The 22027-nt window shown below is 38.5% G+C and overlaps 1 protein-coding gene across 4 annotated transcripts in view; it reads right to left on the bottom strand.

Annotated features, from left to right (window-relative positions):
- The window catches only part of LOC149828940 (uncharacterized), a 73741-nt gene extending 53351 nt beyond the window's left edge, over positions 1-20390 (bottom strand). For 2 of the 4 annotated variants that reach the window (XR_016434092.1, XM_090017006.1), the window contains exons 1-5: positions 20104-20170; positions 19912-20018; positions 19694-19766; positions 18703-18825; positions 6042-6208 (exon numbers count right to left, since the gene is read on the bottom strand). Coding sequence is in view for 3 of the 4 variants with exons in the window: in XM_090017006.1 (XP_089873132.1) it covers positions 6042-6208; positions 18703-18825; positions 19694-19766; positions 19912-19971 (423 nt within the window). In the remaining variant the exon portion in view is untranslated. The other 2 variants (XM_090017007.1, XM_090017008.1) reach the window with 2 other exon arrangements.
- Positions 20391-22027: the final 1637 nt, after the last annotated feature.

The following is a 22027-nucleotide window of genomic DNA, read 5'->3' on the forward strand; positions in this document are numbered from 1 at the left end:
ACAGTTAGGACTCTAGTTGTAGTAACATCCATTAGGAATTAGCCTATATATCAGTTAGATGTTAAGTGTCATGGGCATATTTCTTCAATAGGCCAGTGCGGCGCGACGGTCCTTCCTTACCGCCGCAAGCCTATTCGGTCGCTCGCTTGCCACTGTGGAAGCTTTAAGTATAGAGAGCGAAAGAGAAGAGAGGGAGAGAAATTGCAATCACTTGAAGGTAATCACAACGAGAGTGAACAAAGAAAGGTTAACGCATTTGCATTCATTCACTATTTTGCCCGCAGGCTTATTACAGTTCAGATCTACAGGCTAACCCTTCAGGGTATTGATCAACCTGAACCAAAGTGCAAGGGTGGCCCGAAGAAAGTTACAACTGACTCAACCAAAGCAAATCAGACTCTAGACACAACTGTAAAAAGTAGGTCACAAGGGAATATTAAGAAAGATTTCTTAAATGGCAATTTAAATGAAGAAGTTTACATGGATCCTTTTTCTGATCTGACTATTGAAAATAGTATGGTTCTTTTACTTTAAAAGGCTTTATATGTGTAAAACCCGTGGGGGAAAAAATGTGTGTCGTGTCGAACACGTCGCGTGTCTGACTCGTGTCGAGCACATCACGTGTCCAGCACACCAGACTCGGTGTGATGGACACGATCCGGATTCGAGTGAGGTCGGGTCCAGGTTGGATCGGGTTCGACCCAGACCCGGTCTCCAGAACCTTCACCTGAGCCTTTAAAAGGCTCAGGCGAGGGGCAAAAAGCCCATCGCCTCTCTCTCTCTCTCTCTCTCTCTCTCTCTCTCTCTCTCTCTCTCTCTCTCTCTCTCTCTCTCCTTCCCGTCGTTCGCCTCCGTCCGGCGTCGTTCGCCTCCGTCCGGCGTCGTCCGCCTCCGTCTGACGTCGCCGACCACCGGCGGTTTCCAGGTACGCGTCTCCCTCCCTCGTCTTCCTGTATTCCGGCAAAGGGGGAACAGACCCCCTCTGCCTGCGGCTCCGGCAGGGGGCGTGCCCCCTTGCCTTGGGGTTTTCCGGCAAGGGAAGGGAGCAAGCCCCCCCTTTCCTCTGTTTGGCGGCAGGGGGACGATGTCCCCCTGCCCTGTGTGTTTTTTGGCAGGGGGTCGAATGGCCCCCTGCCCTGTTGTTTTGTCGACAGGGGACGTGCCCCCCTGCCTCATTTTGTTTTCCGGCACGGGGGTGGCCCCCCTGCCTTGTTTTGCTTTCCGGCAGGGGGGTGGCTTGTTGTGTTTTCCGGCAGGGGGTGTCCCCCTGCATTATTGTGTTTCCAGCAGGGGCGTGGGCCCCCCTGCCTTGTTGTTTTCTCCGGCAGGGGGGGTGGCCTCCCTGCCTTACTGTTTCTCCGGCAGGGGGTAGCCCCCTGCCTTGCCTCTTCTTTGGCAGGGGGTGCCCCCCCCTGCCTCACTTCGTTTTCATGCAAGGGGTGCCCCCCCTGCCTTACTGTTTCTCCGGCAGGGGGTGGCCCCCTGCCTTGCTTGTTTTCCGGCAGGGGGTGGCCCCCTGCCTTGTGCTTTTCCAGAAGGGGGTGGCCCCCCTGCCTCGATCTATTTGGCAGGGGGGCAAGCCCCCTGCCCCGATAGGTTCTTGCAGGGGGGGAGGCAGGGCAGAGCCCTGCCCTGTCTGTTTCCGGCAGGGGGCAGGCCACCCTGCCTGATTAGTGTTCACCGGGGGGCAGGGCCCTGCCCTGTCTGCTTTCGGCAGGGGGCATCCCCCCTGCCTAGTTTGTGTTCGGCAGGGGACAGGGTCTCTGCCCTGTCTACTCTCGGCAAGGGGAAGGCCCCCCTGCCTTGTTTGCTTTTCGGCAAAGGGCAAGCCCCTGCTTTATTCGGGTTGCTCTCATTTTTACTTGGGCGCCCTTGGCAGCCTAATGAGGTTATCTTTATACTGTGCGGCGTATTGACAATATGGTTTTGTAGGTTGCACCACGGAATCTTCTCGTGCCATGCGGCTCGAGTCAGTTATCACTTACGCTCGCAAGCGTACTGATCCGCGCACCCTTTCTAGGTAGGGGTTTGCATAAAAAGGACTAAAACAATGAATTGCTGAATAGAAAAAGACTTAACAAAGAAATTAAGACATCTATATATATATATGTCTTTACTTCCAGGACGCGGTTTCACGATCCTGGTCCCTTTTTTTCCTTTCTGTACTTTACTTTTGTTGTCGTCGCGCTATATGTGCCAAGGCTTTCCTTTTCGTACTTTCATTTCTTGCCTTTTACTTCTATGATGCGGTTTCGCGATTGTGGTCCTTTTTTTTTCTTTTTGCACTTTACTTTTGTTGCCGTCGAGCTATATGTGCCAAGGCTTTCCTTTTCGTACTTTCATTTCTTGCCTCTTACTTCCAGGTCGCGGTTTCGCGATCCTGGTCCTTTTACCTTTTGTACTTTACTTTTCGTTGTCGTCGCGCTATGTATGCCAAAGATTTATTTTTCGTACTTTCCTTTCTTGCCTTTACTTCCAGGACGCAGTTTCGCGATCCTGGTCCTTGTCTATTGTATTTTCTGTCTATTCTTTCTTAGCCCCGCGCTTTGCGCCTTGGCAGATGTTTTTATGTACGCCTTTACATCCAAGATGCGGGTTCGCGATCCTGGTCCCTATTGATTTCATTCGTTGTTGCCTCTGTTATTTCTTTCATATATATATATATATAACAAATGGCACTCTTCTTTTTGTTGCAATAGTTTCAACCACTGTCGTGGTTAGCAGGGTTGACAGCAGAGCTTAGCCAAGCGTAAGAGCACAAGTATCAACGTTCGAACACCGCAGTGAGTTACGAAATAAGATACTGGTTTTCCCTAACTCGAGAAAAGAGCCTCATTGCACGTAGGGCTGCTGTTTCTTGAGTCTTGGGCAAATGATTGGGTTTTGGTACTATTGCAGCACTAATATGATTGTCGTGGTGCAATGAGTACCACGAGGCAGATAAGACCTCGATCGTGCAAAGGCACTTGTTTAAAGATACACATAAATGGCCTAACATGCGCCTTCACAGGCAAGATGCTCGTTTGGGTCTAATGGACCAGAGCATGAAGAATGAGACGGTGGTTAAGAAACCCCTGTCACGCTCGATTCGACTTAGCTTCGCCAAGAGAGAAGACGAAGGGTACCAACTCCGATGGACAGGCCATTAATGGCTATATACGAGCAAAAGACTCGGCTTCCCCAGTCATCGGAGGTTAGGGGAAAAGGGCTGCAATAGATAGCCTAACACTTCTGCAAAAGTTGGATGCATCCCTACTTGGCCTTTGGGAGCTTGCTCTCTCGACCATTGGTCGTCCCCTTAGGATAGGATTCAGTCAACCGAGGTATCTTAAAATACATAGCATAATAAACTCTCGGATTGGTCTCGACTGTTTCGGCTCGTGTGCCATGTACGTACCTGCATGGCCGGTTAACAAGTGATAATTAAATTAAATATGCTCACTCTTCAGTTGTTGTTTTTGCATACTTGTGGTATCACGTGCTAGCATACTTGTGAGTTTTGTGTGCTTCATATTGTGGTATGCTTAGTTGTTTTAGTTGCTAGTTGTTCTTATTCTTTTGCACTCCTACTAGTTTTTCACAAAACTGACCCATTTTATGGGCAAGTGACAAGTAGCAGCGGCAGGCAGTCAATGGTGCATGCGACGTGGCTCAAGGCCGTACTCTTCCTTCCAGATTTCTGGCCGACATTGCAGGATTTTGGGTTTTGGGTTTTTGCTTTAATAGGTTGAGCCTCCTGTTTCCATTGTATAATAACATTTTGAAATTAAAGATTTAGCACTCTTTTCAGCTTTCTACTATTTTCTGTTGTTGCCACTTTTGATTGGTCGAGCTAACGTGCCTGGGATTTAACAAACTTGATTTTTTTTAAATAGAAAGATACTTTTGAAAGGCTTTCAAAAAGGCAGAGTTTAAGTTTTAAGAGAATTCTTTCAGAGAAACTTTACTCTTCAAGTTGAGAAATTTTGAGGCGTTACAATATGGGCTTAAACAAGCTCCTAAAGCATGGTATGATCGATTTAGTGAAACTATGGTAAATTTTGGATTTAAGTCATGTTATACAGAAATGGCTTTTTTTATAAAATCTATAGGTATTTCTCTTACCATTTTGCTCTTATATATTGATGATATGATCATTACTGAGAATAATAATAAAAATTAAAGAAATTAAAATTATAATTAAGAAATCTTTTGATATGACTGACCTTAGTTTTTCGAGGTACTTTTTAAGTATTGAAGTAGCATATTCGCCAAGAGAATACATTTTGTCTCAAATAAAGTTTGCAGTTGATATTGTTGCATGTTCGGGAATCACAGACACAAAATATGTTGACACTCCTGAAGTGATAAATGTCAAAATGTAAGTTGAAGACAGAGTTTTATTAGATGATACAACTCTTTATAAGCAACTTATTGGATCACTAATGTACGTGTCTATTACTAGACCAGATATAGCGCATACTGCAAGTCAGTTTCAGCATACGCCTACGACAGTTCACATGAGTGTCGTGTTAAGAATAGTTCGATATATCAAGAAGACTATATCTAAAGGATTATTCTTATCCTCTTCTTCATCTTTAAATCTTATTACTTATATTGATTCTGACTGGGGAGGAGATCCCAATAACTGACACTCAACTATGGGTTTTTGTATGTTTGAAAGTGATTCTCTCATTTCCTGGAGATGCAAAAAGCAGCAGAAAGTATCTTTATCTTCCACAGAAGCTGAATATAGGGTGAATGCTACAACAATAACAGAGGTCATGTGGATGAGATCGTTACTTTCAGATATGGGTGTTGATGTTTCAGAACCTTCACAGTTATGTTGTGATAACAAAAGTGTCATATACATATCCAACAATCACACATTTCATGAACAAACAAAACATATCGAAATGGATTGTCACTATGTTCAAGAAGAATACTTGAAGGGGATGATTATATTACCATATGTTCAGTCCAAATTTCAAATTGCTGACTTCTTCACAAAAGCTCTTCCTCTACCACGATTTTTGTTTCTTCTTAACAAGCTTTCGGTGATCTCACTATAAGTTTGAGGGAGAGTATTAAAATGCATTGTTTATATATATATATATATATATATATATATATATATATATATATATATCAGGGGTATTTTGGTCTTTTATGTATTATAATATATGCAGTCCAATAGGGACTGTACAGTCTTTTTTCATTTTATTTTATTATATAATTCAGTGTTGACTGATTGGGAGCAGTCCAACGACTGTTGGACTGCCTCCCTTTTCTGCTTTTTGGCTGTATTCCATGCTCTATAAATAGAGCATTATGTAAACTTGCCAGAATATGCTTTCAAGCATATTTGATAAAGAATACCAAGAACATTTATCTTTTCCTTTGTGTTCTTGTGAAGTTTGGGTTTTTCATCTCTTTTATGAGATTGTATTCGGTCCTTTAGAGACCCTATTGTGATTGTGCACTTGTATAGCCTTTTGTTGGCATTGTGATTGTGCACTTCTTGTGTCATTTCAGAAGTTACAACAACCTTTAGTACTACGAGCATCCTATGAATGGGATTAAATACACAGTATATGTGTGCAGACTCTACATTGAAAATCAAATCAAATTGCGTGGTGCAGAAGCTAAAGTAAATGTTTCCTGGATAGGATCATAGACCTTTTTTTTTGGATAGTCAAGCTGGGGATAACCGCCCATGTCACTTTTACTTGCTAAAGTTACTTATTTGGCCTCAACTGTACTACAACTACAAAAAGTGGCATTCAATCATTTAAAGAAAGGAACTTAAGGTGGTCATATGAGCAATTTGTTGAAAAGATAGGCGCCTATCCAAAAAAAATTAAAGCACAGGCGGTTAAACATAATTCTGTCATAAGTTAGGAGCCTATACATAAATTCCCCAAAAAATTACAACTTTTTCAAGGAAGATGTGCTGGCAGAGGTAGGTATACATTGATGATCTTTTCCTTTTTCCGAGACATGAATACAGCATTAAGAAGGGTACAAAAAAATCTTGTAAAAAAGATGTAATGTTAAGATACCTCCTCTAATCCACGAAAAATCACTGCTAGAAGAGAGAGCAGCACTTCACGAACCCCTTTATCGGGATCACTAATAAGCAAACTCAATGTCTCCATAATTACACCCATATGCAGCTTTAGTTCCTCGAGATGATGAAGAGCAAGATCCCTTAGACCAATCAACGCATCTGAAAAAGAACTTAGAAGATTAGATGTCTACAACACCAAGTAAATGATTTCATTATGAAAAGACTCAAACAGCTATCATATGGTTTGAGACCAAGTGTTGCATAAGAAGCAAAGCATTAAAACCCCAAAACGAAAAAACATAAATTTTGAAATGCCTTGATGTGTAATTAAGTGCAGAAGACCATCTTGAGGTAATTGGATCGCTATATGCCATCACTACTGGAACAGGTCTTATGATCTACAAGTGGAAAGAGAGTCTTGTCATTTCTGTTCCTGTACCAGGGTGTGTCTAGGTTAGGCAGAAATGTTGATTGCACATGGGAAACATATTTTCAACAAAATTTCTGAAATGTGAACCTCAATGATTCCAAAATGCTGGAGAAATGCTCCCTATATTTGAGGAATTTCCTGCTGATCTTATTTAATGGTAAAGGAAACACATTATCCATTCAAGGGGAAACAAGTTATACATATGGCATTGAAGCTTTAACTGCTTGTAATTTAAAAACACAAAGTCATAAGCTTTTTAACAGCTTGTTTTTGCCAAAAAAAAAGAGGGCACTTATGTAAATTAAAGTTAAAATGTTATTAACCATTAACTAAAATTTATTTTCCTGATATTATATTTATTGTTACTATTTACAATGAATGTTGTCCTGTATAACTATCCCCACTGTGCATTTGTTTGTATGAAGCATGTCATGTTTGTAAGACTCAATCAAGGACTCCATTTAAGTCTGAACTAGAATGAAGTTATTGAGAAGGCATCAGCATATAACAGATTTGATTTGTACTATAGGGTTAATATTTGGTGCTATTGAAGGCAAGCAACTATTGAGTCAAGCTTTATCAACTCAATATGACCCAACGTTGCCAGACTAGGAAGCAGAAGCCGGAAACGATACGGGAAGCAGAAGCGATGCATTTTAAAAAGTACAGGAAGCGGGCAGCGAGGAATTTTATATATATATATATATATATATATATATATATATATATATATATATATGTATATATATATATATGTATATATATATTGAATGGGAATCAAAATGAAACACAAATAAAAACTAAAATAAAAGTGACTAATATTAAATTTCATGATTTTTTAGTGTAAGAATTAAATTTTTAACAAAATCTAAAAATGATGACTACCAATTTAGAGAAAGCACATGAAAGTGAGTGATAATAGAGAGAAAACACAAAAAACATGAAAAGTTGAGTTAGAGAACATATAAGAAGAATAGATGAAGCGTATGGAAAGCATAGAAAAAGCGTGGGGGAATCGAGGTTCTCATCAAGTTTCGGAAGTGAGGAGTATCGTGTTTCAGAAAAGAGTTTTCGGGAAGCAGGCTTCCCACCTATCTAAGAAGCTTCCGGTAACTTTGATCTGACCACATAGATGAGTTCTGGATGGTTTATTTGCCAAGGATCAAACCTTGGATCATGTTATTTTGACTTAAAATTATGATATTTTTAGTCATGAAATTTTAATGCATCGTGCGTACTTGAATTTTGAAGCCCTTAGAGAACCTATTTACATGTCACAATCACATGATTCAAAACTCATATTCTATTAAGAAAAACTTGTAGATCATATGCATAAGGTCTGATCTACAAAAAAACATATGAAAAATATGAAAAGCGGACTTATACTCAATAGTATTGTGCCTTCAATAGCACCAAATATTAACTATATATATATATATATATTGGAAGCCAATCAGGCAGTTCATGATAAAAGCAAACATATTGAATCAAACTATCATTTGATTCATGATCAATGTTGTAAGAAGCAGTCTTACCGAAAGTGCCTTAGATAGATGGTGAATGCACTTCCCTAGAAGCTCACTTTGAAAGCAAGGTACTCATCGCGTCAAAAACATGATGGGAATCTTGCTTCCCTCATGCCTTTTGTATGCTTCCTTCATGCTTTCTCCATGCTTCACATGCATTTCTCATGCTTTTACTTTTACATTTTTCATGTGCTTCCTCTCATGTTTCTCACGCACTTGTCATGTGCTTTTGCTAAATTGGTAACCATGATTTTTAGATTTTTTGAGAAAATTTTAAGTTTTTGAAATAAATAATGATATCTAAGAATAGTCCTTTGTGTTTTAGTTTTTAAACCAAATATGATGATATGCTTGAAAAAAAGGTAAATGATAATCTTAATTAAAGAGTTAAAGCAATTAGTGAACAAAATTAATTTTTTGTTTTACATTCTTTCCCTTTTTTTCCTTTTAATCTGTGAACATCTAACAATTTTGGAGCTCATTCTTTAATATAAAACTCTATCAACTTCATAAATACTAATAGTACACGTAATATGATGACTACTTATTTTAGGGTCTCATTCATGATTCTCACCAAAAGACCACTCTTGCAACACTGATAAAAGTTGAAAAATGTCGGCCAATCAGAAGCAGAGTAAACTTAACAATACCAAGTACTATAATTGCATGTTTTACTTGGTTTTAAGTTTTAACTTTTAAGGTCAACTTTTTCATTTCATATCACAAGAATAACAGGGATCATATGTTTTAACAAATTAAATAAACATAATATATTTTTATTTTTCATTTGATTTTGTTTTTTACTGTAATGAAAAAAGAACAAGAAAGTGTCTTTTATGTACTTACAAGAACACAATATTCAAAAGCACAGGGACCACTTATGGGTCAATCACATGAACACATACACATAGGTCACTTATGGGCCAAAAACACAATAAAAAATATAAGAACTTTATTACTAAAATGCTTGAGAAAGCATAGAGTTTACAAGAAGGGGAATACCCCCATTTATACACAACAATGAAAAATAGGGCCATTGGGATCCCCCCCCAGCGGCTAGAAATAGAGTCGTTGGGGAGGTCCCAAGAACCCTATGGACTCTTTACATTAATGCCCATAAAGAAAACTGATATTCCAAGTTTGTACAAAGAAGATAAAAAAGACTGGTGTGTCCCTAATGGGCACAACCTCTTACATGACTTGTGAAAGGACAAAAATACCCCTAATGGGTATTTGTCTATGTCACACGAACACGGCTAGGGGTTCGACGCACCCGCGTCGACAGGCCCCAACACGGGTGCGGCTTCGGACACGGGGCGGACACGGTCAACCAAGTGTCGGACTCGGTCAACGCATCGGGGCTGAGTCCATCCACATTTTGGACTCAGTCAACTTTGACTGAGTCTATTTTTGTCCATTTTTTAGGGCAAAAAACTAAAAAATCATTTTTTTTTATATTTTTTTAAAATATATATATATATAGCCGAGTCTTATTATTGTTATATATATATATATATAGTTGTGTCCCCTAATGGGCACAACTTTGACCGAGTCTTATTATTGTTATAGATATTTTTTAAAAAAGATATATATACATATATATAGCTGAGTCCCCGTGTCCAAAATTTTTGAAATTATGTCGCACCCGTACCTGCACCCGCACCCATGTGACATAGGTGTTTGTCTATTACAATGAATCAAGCATATATATATATATATATATATATATATATATGTATGTGTGTGTGTGTACAAATAGATATGCATATATGCATATCTTAACACCCCCTCGTCAAACTCACTGTACCACAACCGAGAGTTTGCTAAGGAGAAATTGAAATCTTGGTGACGGAAGTGCTTTAGTGAAGAAGTCTGTCAATTGATACTCGGATGGTACATATGGCAATGTAATGTTCTTATTCAAGAATTCTTCTGCGACATAATGGCAATTTATTTCGATGTGTTTAGTCCGCTCATGAAAAATATGATTGTCTGTGATGTAATCTACACTTTTTTGTCACAACATAATCTTGAGGATTCTGATACGTGAACTCCCAAGTCTTCTAGTAATTGCTTCAGTCAAACCAACTCAGAGATACTGGTTGTCATAGCTAGGTACTCGGCTTTTATAAAGGACAGGGACACCTTTTGTTGTTTCTTGTATTTCCACGAAATCAATGAATCCCCACAAAAACACAAAACCTGTAGTTGAGCGACGATAATTCACATCTCTTCCCCCCAATCAAAATCTGAGTATGCAATAACTTCTAACAAAGAAGAAGATGACAAAAATAAACCATAACTAATAGTATTTCTAATATATCTAATAATCCTCATTACAGCACTCATATGTACTGTAGTGGGAGCATCCTGAAATTGACTAGCAGAATGAATAGCATGAACCAGGGTTGCCCAAAGTGTCATACTATATGGGGAAGCGCACTTCGAAAGCACGAAACGTGGTGTTTTTGAAACGTGAGAAGTGACAAAAAAATTGGGAAGCGCGCTTCCCAATTTAAGGGAAGCACACTTCACATTTAGGGGAAGCTCACTTCCCTTGCACTTTCCCTTTTTTTATTTTTTTGTATCTTTTTTTATTTTTCTTACTTTTTCTCTTTTTTCGCTTTCCCCTGTCTTCCTATGTCGCTTCCGGTTTACTTCTGAGACGATTCCTGGTTCGTTTCTAAGTCATCCCGCGCTTTTCGCTTCTTAAAATTTTGGAAGTGCCTCGCTTTCCGCATCACTTCCTACTCCTGTTTCCCCGACTGGCAACTCTGGCATGAACAATATCATGACAATAGAGAGATAAGATAAAGCTCCAATCATCTGTCTGTAAGGAGTTGGATTATTCATAGGTTCTCCACCGTCCTTCATCTTGGTATTGATGACTTTTGGAGTATCAACTCGTTTTTCATCAGAAAGCCTTGATCGTTCTATGATTTTTGTTGCATACTTAGTTTATGATAAAAAATAACCACGAGGTGAGTAAGTCACTTCAATTTCAAGAAAATATTATAAAAAACCAAGATCTGTCATATCAAAGTTAGCTTTGAGAACATCTTTGATATAACGATCTCCTTGCTTATCATCTCCTGTGATAATCATGTCATCAACGTAAAAAAGTAATATTATCATGTCTGCATTTGAATACTTAATAAACAATGCAACGTCAGTATAACAAGATTTAAAACCAAGTTGTCATCACACTGTTGAATCGATCATACCAAGCCTTAAGAGCTTGTTTTAGATCGTACAAAGCCTTGCGCAACCGAAGGACTTTTCTATGTGTTAACCCTAGTCCTGGTGGGGGTTCCATGTAAACTTCTTCATTAAGGTTACCATTCAAAAAACATTTTTAATGTCCATTTGAAAGATGGGTCATTTTTTAATCGAGTCTATAGAAACAAGACTTCTAATAGTAGTCATTCGAGTAACTAGAGAAAATGTTTAATCATAGTCTATTTCATACTCTTGACTATATTTTTTGGCTACAAGTCTAGCCTTATATCTTTCTAATGTCTCATCACTTTTGATTTTAATTTTATAAACTCATCTGCACCCTATGGTCTTTTTTCTTTGGGTAATGTTTGAATGTACCAAGTTTTGTCCTTTTCTAAAGCTTTTAATTCATCGTTCATAGCTCTAATTCATTCTTGATGATTCTTACGTAAAAGAATGGTTCTACGTATGAGTGGATGGCCATCATACATGCTCTATACTTAGGTTTGAAAGAATCATATGACGCAAATCTCCTTCGAGCTTTGGAAATCCTCATGGACTTTCTAATACTAGACAAATCTATGTCTTGATTTTGGGAATATTTTTCTAAGGCACATGGAGGGTGATCTTAAATACGTCAAGTATAAGTTTAAACTTCATTATGAGATTGGTCTATATTATCAAGACCATTTTCATTCTCATGTGCATCATGAGTGTCCTCATTATCACTCTCATGCACGTCATGAATGCCATTACTATCATAATCAACAACCTTCTCATGCTCATTAGTAAGATAAAAAAGAAATGAATAATTATAATGCTTTGGTTTTATCTTTATTAAACCCATTTTCGTTTTTAAGAAATGTGACATTCCATGAAACTGAAGTGTTGTGTGATCGTAGAATGCCATTGCGGTTGAAGGAAAATTTTATATGACGACAACTAGGCCCGCTTTACTATATGGTACGGAATGTTGGGCTGCCAAGAGACATCATATTCAAAAAATGAGTGTAGTTGAGATGCGTATGCTTAGATGGATGTGTGGAAATACAATAAAAGATAAGATTCGGAACGAGGAGATACGTAAGAAGGTAGGCGTTGCATCCATTGAAAATAAGATGAGAGAGAATCGTTTACGGTGGTTTGGACATATTCGGCGAAGGCCTAATGATGCGCCAGTTAGAAGGATGGAGAAATGGGAAAATACATTAGTTAAAAGAGGTCGGGGTAGGCCTAAGAAGACTTGGATGCAGATGATAGGAAAGGATATGAATGCTTTGAACCTCACCGAGGACATGGCATTGGATAGAAATGATTGAAGGAGAAGGATTCATATGGAAGAACCAGAATGATTTTCTTTTTTGGTTCATATCGCCGACCCCAATTGTTTTGGGATGAAGGTGTAGTTGTTGTTGTTGTTGTTGTTGTTGTTGTGACATTCCTTGAAACATATAGTTTGTTTTTTCCAATTTCATAACATCTATACCTTGTTGGGTTTTCGGCATATCCAAAGAAAACACAAAGAATAGCTTTAGCGGAAAGTTTGTCATTTTTTGTTGGTAAGAACAAAGCATTTACAACAAAAAACTCTTAACCTTTTATAATTGGAAGGAGTTTTAAATAATTTTTCAATAGGTGAAATATTTTCAATAATTTTATGCCCAAAATCTTTTAGGAACATTTTTTGATAAAAGGAGCATTCTAGTAGTCTCAACAATATGTCTATGTTTCCTTTCGACCAACTCATTTTGTTGAGGGATATAGGGACAAGATCTTTTATGAATAATTCCATGTAAGTCAAGATAGTTTTTTAATTCATTTGATAAGAATTTTCCTCTACAATCGAACCTAAAAATTTTAATGTTTGCTTTAAATTGAGTTTTTGCAAAATGATGAAATTTTTTAAAATAATCAAATACTTTGGATTTGTGCTTAAGAAAATATATCCAAGTGTATCTACTATGATCAGCCACAAAAATAACATAGTATGATATTCCTCCTTCGGACACAACCGGAGCCCGTCTTTGTATAGCTGAATAAGCTAACTCAAATGGTTCTTTAGATATAAAATGACTTGGTCCAAATGGCAAAGATTTCATCCTACCAAAAATACAATCTTTAAAAACTAAATTCGTTTCTTTATAATTTGCGAGAAATGAAAACAAGTTATTTTGACATACTAGGATGTTTCAGTCTTTTGTGCCAATTTTCTATATCTTTCTTTTTCATAAAATTACAAAAAGTATAATTTGATAATTCAAGGTTATCCATTACATAGAGATCTCCCCTTCTATGGCCTCGCCCAATCGGTTTGGAGATCCTGTATCAAACAACCATTAGGTAATAAAGAAATTTTGCACCCTTGATCCGCAAATTGAGAAACTGATAAGAGATTTAAATTTAATTTTGGCACTATTCGAATATTTGGAATATGAAATATTTGATGTTTTCGTAAGATTCCAAAACTTTTGATTTTTAAAGAAGTTTCGTCGGCAGTTAAAACATAAGAATCATTTGGGTTAGTATGGCATTCGGATAGTATGGGCTCATTTGGAGTCATATGAAAAGAAACCCCATAATCAAGAATCCAAGAAGTCCTATCGGGATCAATACATGTTGATACAGCCGCACCAGATAGATAGAGAGGAAGATTAATTTTTTAACATTGGTTGTAGTGCTTACATGAGTTGCGCTAAAGACATTGAACTCACGCTTTCACCATTTTTTCAAGTGATGGTCCCACGGAAGCCACCTTTTCATCTCTTTGAACTTCTCTCTTTTTTGGGCAAAACAATTTGATGTGATCCGGCTCATAACAAAAATGGCATATCAATTAGCCACTTTTCTCGTATTCATAGTCTTTTCTTCCATAATCATTGGAGTTTCTCCCATGCTCATTGGATCTCCTCCCATAATCATTGTTTCTTCCAAAGTGAGGGGGCTTGTATGCCCTTGTGCGGTTTCCGGGTTTTGACATAGCAAGCATTGATTCTTCATCTTTAGTAGAGGAAGGTATTTTCAACCTATTTTCCTCCATAGTTAATTCTTTAAGTGTTTCTACTATTGTATGTACTATGTACTCTTCCTCTATGAAGAAGGGTCGATTTGGTCTCTTCAAATTCGGGTCTAAGCCCATTTACAAATTGGTAGAAATGCTTCATTTTGATTTGATTTTCACAGAGTTTTATATCTTGGGGACACTGCCACTTAGGCTCTAAAAGAGTCAATTCATCCTAAAGAAGAGAAAGAGCATTATAGTATTTTTTAATGCTCATTTCTCCTTGGGTCATGGTTCTAACTTTGTTTTGCACATTAAACATATGAGTTATGTCCTTTAGACAATACATATCGTTAAGATATTTCTATGCATCACTAGCAAAACCAAATTTTGTCAAACTTGAGCATTTTTTGATATCAACACTATTGAGGAGTCATCCAATAATTTTTTAATGGCCCATCCTCAATTCTTTCCATCTTTTCTCATATTCGGCAGCGGAGTTAAACATTTCATCTCCTTGAAGTGTTACTTCCTTTCCATTCTCAATCTTGGTAAGCATAAGCTTAGGCTCAACCAAACCCCATAGACCATTTTCCCATATTTTGTGATTTACTATGGATGCCCACATCACATAGTTTGTATCATTAAGTCTCACGGGAATGGAGATGACAACTTCTCTTTCATCCTCCATTTTTACAAAAGAGAGAGAGAGAGAGAGAAGAGAAGAGAAGAAAATAGCAAGAAATTTGTTGAAGAGGTTTGATGATGTGCTTCCCAAGGCAACAAACCAATAAACCGATGCTCCACCAATCTCACGATCCTCCTCTTAGTCTTTAAGAACAAATTACAACCCAAGAGCAACAAAGCTCTGATACCATGTAATGAAACAAAACCAAGAACAAGAAAGTGCCTTTTTATGGGCTTTCAGGAACACATATTCAAAAGCACAAGGACCACTTATAGGTCAATCACATAAACACATACATAGAGGCCACTTATGGGCCAAGAAAAATAAAAAATATAAGAATTGTATTACTAAAATGCTTGAGAAAGCATAGAGTTTACAAGAGGGGCATTACCCCCATTTATACACAACAAGGAGCCATAAGGCCATTGGAATCCTCCCTAACGGCTAGAAATAGAGTCGTTGGGGAGGTCCCAACAACTCTATGGACTCTTTATATTAATGCTCATAAAGAAAACTGAAATCCTAAGTTTGTACAAAGAAGATGAAAAAGACTGTTGTGCCCCTAATGGGGGCAACCTATTACATGACTTGTGAAAGGACAAAAATACCGCTAATGCGTATTTGTCTATTACAATTAGGGGTGTCAACGGGTTGGGTTTACCCGGACCCGACTCACACCAAACTCTATTGGATCCGGGTATGGTGATAAATAAGAAGACCCGGGTCCGGACCCGAAGGTCCAATAAATACATGGATTCGGGTATAGCTTGTGAAATTTTATACCAGACCCAGGCCTAACTCGAGTTTCGATTAAGACCCGCAATTTTTCAATGTAAAAATGATAAAAAATATTATTTTACTGGGTCTTGTTCGTGTAGTTCTTATTGGGTCCTGATATGGTTTCTCTTATAGTGGACCCGACACCATACCCGAAAATTGGGTCCAAGTTTGGTTTCACCTGGGTCTGAACCAAACCCGACCTGCTGACACCCTTAATTACAATGAATCAATATGTACAAATAGATATGCATATATGCATATCTTAACATTTACTTTCTAGTTTCTTTCCTTTTTCATTTCTGATTCAATTATTATTCTCTTTCTCAATCAATTTCTATTTGCTTCCCCTTTCGCTTCTAGTTTGATTTTCACTTCTCAATTTCTATAAATTCTCTTGCCTCCGCTTCCCATATCATTTTATGCCAGTCTAGCAACCTTCATAAAAAAACACATATCATAACTCATAAGGCATACTAGAAGGGTCACAAATACGGATTCATCATACCATATCATATTGCATGACCAAATAGCATCAAAATTTAAACATGAAGAAAAATTAAAAATTAAAAAATTGACTACAAAGCGCAAACCAAAAACATTTGAGCAGTCGAGCTATAGTATTAGGTAAACCTAATTAACAAACAAAACATGAATAAATATATAACAATTATAAAATAATAAAGAAAACCACAAAAACATATTGACAATGCTTTGAAAAGAAAAGGAAAAAACATTATAAAAAAGCATTATAAAACCACATTTGATACATGTCTTAAAAGGGTTTGAGGTTAAACATTAGAAAATAATAAAAAATAAGCAAAGTAATAAGTGACACCATATAAATTTGTAAATAAAGCATCAACTATCAAATGTTTAATCCAAAAGTATTAGACTATCTAAAAAATCTTAGTAATATTACAAAGATGTTTTAATGTCTTCCAATGATCACTAAGGCACTAGGTGAATAGAACTCTATTAAAGTTTTATTTATTTAGAAAGGTCTCACTAAATGAAAAAAGATCTAAAAGAAATCACCTAAACAAAATTCAATAGAAAAATATGAAAACCCAGTTGTATCTTACGATTAAGCATGTACTGTAGAATATCTTACTATACGTTTAATACATTTTGATACATCATTTTTTCTGATTCGGGAGGGTGTATCATGTCGTGTGGACTAGAAATACTATAGTTTATCACATCATATCGAATGACATGATATGATTTTTTGCAACATTGTTCATGATAACATTGAACCATAGAAAACAGAAGCACTCTAACTAGGAGAGGACATCGAGCTAGGTACCCAACCTGAGATGGCTGGGTTTGGGTTTGCTTGTGCAACCTCAAGCCCAAAAAATGTTATGCCTAACCCAGCTCAAGTAGTAAATGGCTCAGGTTTAGTTACAAGCAAAAAAGAAAAATCAATGAAATCCGACTCACTGAACCTGGTAGCAAATTCATTCAAAAGTGTCTAACCTGATGAATCCCAAACACGATAAGGGTCTGGTTGGGTTTTTAGGAGGTTAGGGTTGGGTTCAAACCTGTCAAGCCCCAATTGGTATCAAGTTGGGTCAGGTCTAACATGCCTAATTTCCACCCATTCTCCCCAATGATAGAAAAGACAGGTTATAAATATCTTCAACAAAAGCTTTAAAAGCACAAACATAACACATCATTTTGACACAATTTTGGCTGTCGCAAAACCCAAAACCCATGATTTTTTTTTCCTCCTCAAATATTAGGGCTATAAAGAAATTGAGAAGGAAGCATGTAAGTCGGACAACGATTCAAGAGATTGTGTTTGTCTTATGTTAGCTGAATTGAATGATCAAGTTAATACCAAAAAGTTGTTGCTATCTCACTTTTCATAAATCTTACAAGATACTCTTGGAGATGCTAAAATTTGCTAGTTAAGGAAGTTAAGATGAAGCAAACGGTTCAAATTTAATGGACAACTCAAGGGGGAGTATTGGACGTTTAATGTATTTTTTTATTATGATTAGTTGCAGTCAAGTAATATTGCCATTGTAAGAAGTTTATATCTAAAAAAATCATCATGTGTTGACATTTTTATAATCCAAAGATATTGGTATCCAAATTTTCAGGGTGTCTTCTTCAACATTGTATTCTCCCTTCCTCTTTGGTTGTGTTAAGTCTTTTTATAGCCTAAGGAAGCAAAAAGTATTATACCGAGTGTTGAGACTAAGATGTTTTTAGTAAATAAGTTTTTCTAAACTAGAGGTTATTTGAATCTTATTCTTTAATGAGGGACCTGGGTGTAATTTTGTTCCTTGGACTATCTCTATTTAATATAGAGATTAGCCCTAATTGAATAATAAGTTCGATTATTCTCCAGCTCTCTCTCTCTCTCTCTCTCTCTCTCTCTCTCTCTCTCTCTCTCTCTCTCTCTCTCTCTCTCTCTCTCTTTCTCTCTCTCTCTACCTCGGTTTGTTGCGCATCTCAACTTACCTTCAACATGGTATCAGAGCCACGTACGGGCTTGGGTGCCGGAGTTCGTGTGCCGCGGCTGAAATAGCGTGAAGGACATCAGATCTGCAGTTCGTCTGAAAGTTTTTTTTTGTGAACAGCGTGGGACAGATCTGATAACAGATCTGCAATCTGACCTCGGTCATGATTCAGATCTGAAATCAGATCTACATGTCGTAATAAACATCTTAGTCTCAACACTGAGCAAAGAAGTTTGTGCATAAAAAGTTGAAATTATTTGCACTATTCCCCTAACATAAACACAAAGGTTACAAACATGGAAGTATAACTCCTAAAGTAAACACAGTAACACATGTCTTGCCAAAAAAGAGAATTTCCACATAAAGGCCTCATCAGGGAAAGTAGAGAGCATCTTACATCATATTTGGCTGCATTATGCATATTAGTCATGCAGACCATTAAATTATAACAATCAGAAATAACAAGAGTAATGATGATGACCATGACAACGATGATGGTAGTTAAAGCCATACACTGTTAATTGCTAGTTGCAGAACCTACCTGTACGATTTTTCCGGTTAAAATGTTTTGTTTGGATAAGAAGTTCAGTCAATGACTTTCCCTTGCGATTGAGAAGCAGCCCTTCTTTGTTTGATGCCAAACTCTGCTCCGGAAGAATTATTGCTGATCATCACGAGAAAATCATAATTTGTATGTATTCTCACTTTATGAACTATAAATAGAATTTACTATTCCCAAAAACCACAAATTAAGAGCAGTAGCATCAAACCATGCTGAGAACAGCAAGCTCCAGAATTATAGATTTAACGAAAACAACATTAAGTATGAAAAACAAATCATCAACTAAATGAATTAAAAAATGGATCACCAAAAAGGCTCCTACAATTTCCAAATATAATCTAAAGCTTCCAGGCACAACAGTTAAGAAGAAATGAGATCAAAGAATAAGAAGACTGATCCAACTATTTCCTTTTCCAAATTATACCCCATACTGCAAACCATAACTCTGTCTATAAAAGGGGCACATATTGGAGATTATGCATTTCTAAATCTAAGGGCTAGTTCCACCCATTGAAACACCATTATCTCAAACATCTCCAGTACATATTAAACTCCTCCAGGTGGCACCCATAAGTTCGAAAAACATACACACAACGAGCAATTCTGCAACTAACGTGTTTCAAACATCTATGCTAAACATATTTGGGTGGAAGCCCACGTTTCAAAAAAATATATATCATCTATGCAACTAACACATGTTCCAAACATCCAAACTGCATACTAAGCATATTCTCCTTTGCAACCCACAATTCAAAAAATATAATTTGTGCAACTAACACATATTTCAAATATCCAAACAGTAAGCTACACACAGTTTAGACGGTTGCTACTACTCGAAAAGAATAGTTTTGTGCAACAAACAAACACGAATTTCACACACCAATACAGCCCAAACATTCACTGTGTGGCATCCCTCGTTTCAGAAAGGATCACGTCACAAAATAAATACAGAGCTGAATTTACTTTATACCTTTAGATTTGATCTGGGTATTGGTGGCGTTCTTCGGAGGCGGTAACTTGCGTCCGATCTTGCGTCGCACTTTCTACACAAATTTTGAGAAAGACCGACTTCATCAGACCATCATGACAAAGAGATAAGTGCACAAATCAACTAATTTCTGGTTTTGTGCCTAAAGAATTGAATATGCACTAAAAAAGGAAGAGAGAGAGAGAGAGAGCAATGCTCACTTTGAAGTCGACACCCGAGCGCTTCGGCTTCTTACTCAATCCAGCCTTAGGCCGAACCATTGTTTCAACCCGGAAATTTACTCAATTGGCCACCAAATTCAGACGTTCTGCACTCCTCTCAAACAGAAATCAAAAGATTAGCATCGCCAGTATTTCTCCATAATTAATAATGTACTCGAATTTTCTTCCTACTTTCAGAGAGACCTCGTCTGAATGGCTTTTGCATCAACCTATTGAAAAAAACAAAAACCTAATTTCCCCACTGAAGAGTCTTTACTTTGCAGTTTGCACCATGAGTTCTACGAGAGAGAGAGCACCTTTCTTACCAAGATCGAAAGGAAACCCTAAACTTCAAATATCACAGAGAGAGAGAGAGAGAGGGGGTTTAACTTTTTACCGCCGCTGCTCCCGCCGGCCTCTGGCTATCAACACTGAACAAAATGGTTCGGATTCGGTTGTTGGAGCAGTTGATCCATGATCCGGCCCGGATTGCCGTAAGCTGGCTGGAAACTGGAGTGAGCGGATTAGGATGATTTTTTGTTTTTTTGAAATAATTACAAAAAACATGCTCAAATTTAGCAAAGTTAGCAAGGGTGGCGTGGGGTGGGGAGATGAATAAAACATGGAAAGATCGTCCCTCTGGTTGGCACCCACAAATGGATGGGTAATTTTGTATAAATATTTCTGTTAAAAATCATTCAATGAACTGGTAGGGGTCTGCCTAACCCCAGCTTGACAATAAAAAAAAAAATCCTAGCATTGCAAGGTTTTTGACAAGCTTGGTGTGCTAAAAACCAAGTTTGGTTAGTGTTTGAATGACCCAAGCCCAGAAAAGCCAAGTTTTGAGTCTTCAAAACTAAAAAATAAAAAATAAATAAAACCAATGTCTAGCAACGTTTTTGGCCAAAAAATAGGTTATTTCATAGTCGTGTTTGAATGACACAAGAAATGCTGGGGGCCTATCCCGATAAGGATATCATGTGGAGCCTAATTGACAAAAATATCCCTATAGCTATTCGCTAGGGTTTGGCTCGTGGAGTATCTAAAAGACTTGATTTCCCCTAAGCATTTTCATTAAAGACAAAGAACTACTTACATTTAAGGGTGGCAAAATCTGACACTACCCGGTAACCCGCTTCTTAGCTGGGTTCGGGTTTGGCTTAAACGGGTTCGTGTCGTAAACAGGTTGACCCGCCTAACCCGTTTATTAAACGGGTCGGTTCGTGTTAGGGGTATGCCAACCCATTTGATTCGTTTAATAAACGGGTTAGGTGGGTGGGTCAACCCGTTTACACAAACCCGCAACACGTTTACACGGGTTAGGCGGGCGGGTCACCCCATAGTCCATTCCCAAATGCCCACCGCTACCCATCACCACACACACTCTCTATCCTACCCGCCTCTGCCACCCTCCTCCGTCGGCAACGCCTCCCGCACTGGCAACCCACCCCTCCCTCTCCCTCTCCCTCTCCCTCTCCCTCTTCCACCGATGCTCGTCGTTGTCCCACATCAAGCAAGCACATGCTCAAATCGTCACCTCCGGACTCGTCGGTGTCACCACCGTCACTGGCCCGCTCATCGCCGTCTGCTCGCTCTCCCCCTCCTCCTCGCCGAACTACGCCTTGGTCGTCTTCCACCGCATTCGCAACCCCAACACCTTCGCCTGGAACACGCTCATCCAGGGCTTCACCGAACGTGGAGACCCTCTCCGAGGGGTCACCCTCTACGCCCAATTCATCTCCCACGGTGTCTCCCCGAACAACTACACCTTTCCCTTCATCCTCAAGGCTTGCGCGTGCTCCTGCCTTGCAGGAAGGCGAGCATATCCATAGGCACGTCGCAAAGCTCAGGTTTGTCAGAGGAAGGATAACCGAAAGAGAGGAGGAACAGCCGACAGACGCATCATGCCCGCCGACAAGTAAAAGGTGAACAGAACCCCGATAATGCTCAGATCAACCTCTCTTGAAACAGAAACCCTGAACGCCTAATAGAGGGGACATCATCATCCTCAAAGCGCAGGTGAATGCCACCTTTAACAGAATCACTGGTCGAGATCACCGACGGTGATGCTCGAATGCCAGAGGGGGGAGGGGAGACCAATCAAAGAGAAGAGAGA

Source organism: Nuphar pumila, chromosome 9, assembly GCF_984573655.1.
Source record: "Nuphar pumila chromosome 9, dmNupPumi1.hap1.1, whole genome shotgun sequence".
Classification (NCBI taxonomy): domain Eukaryota; kingdom Viridiplantae; phylum Streptophyta; class Magnoliopsida; order Nymphaeales; family Nymphaeaceae; genus Nuphar; species Nuphar pumila.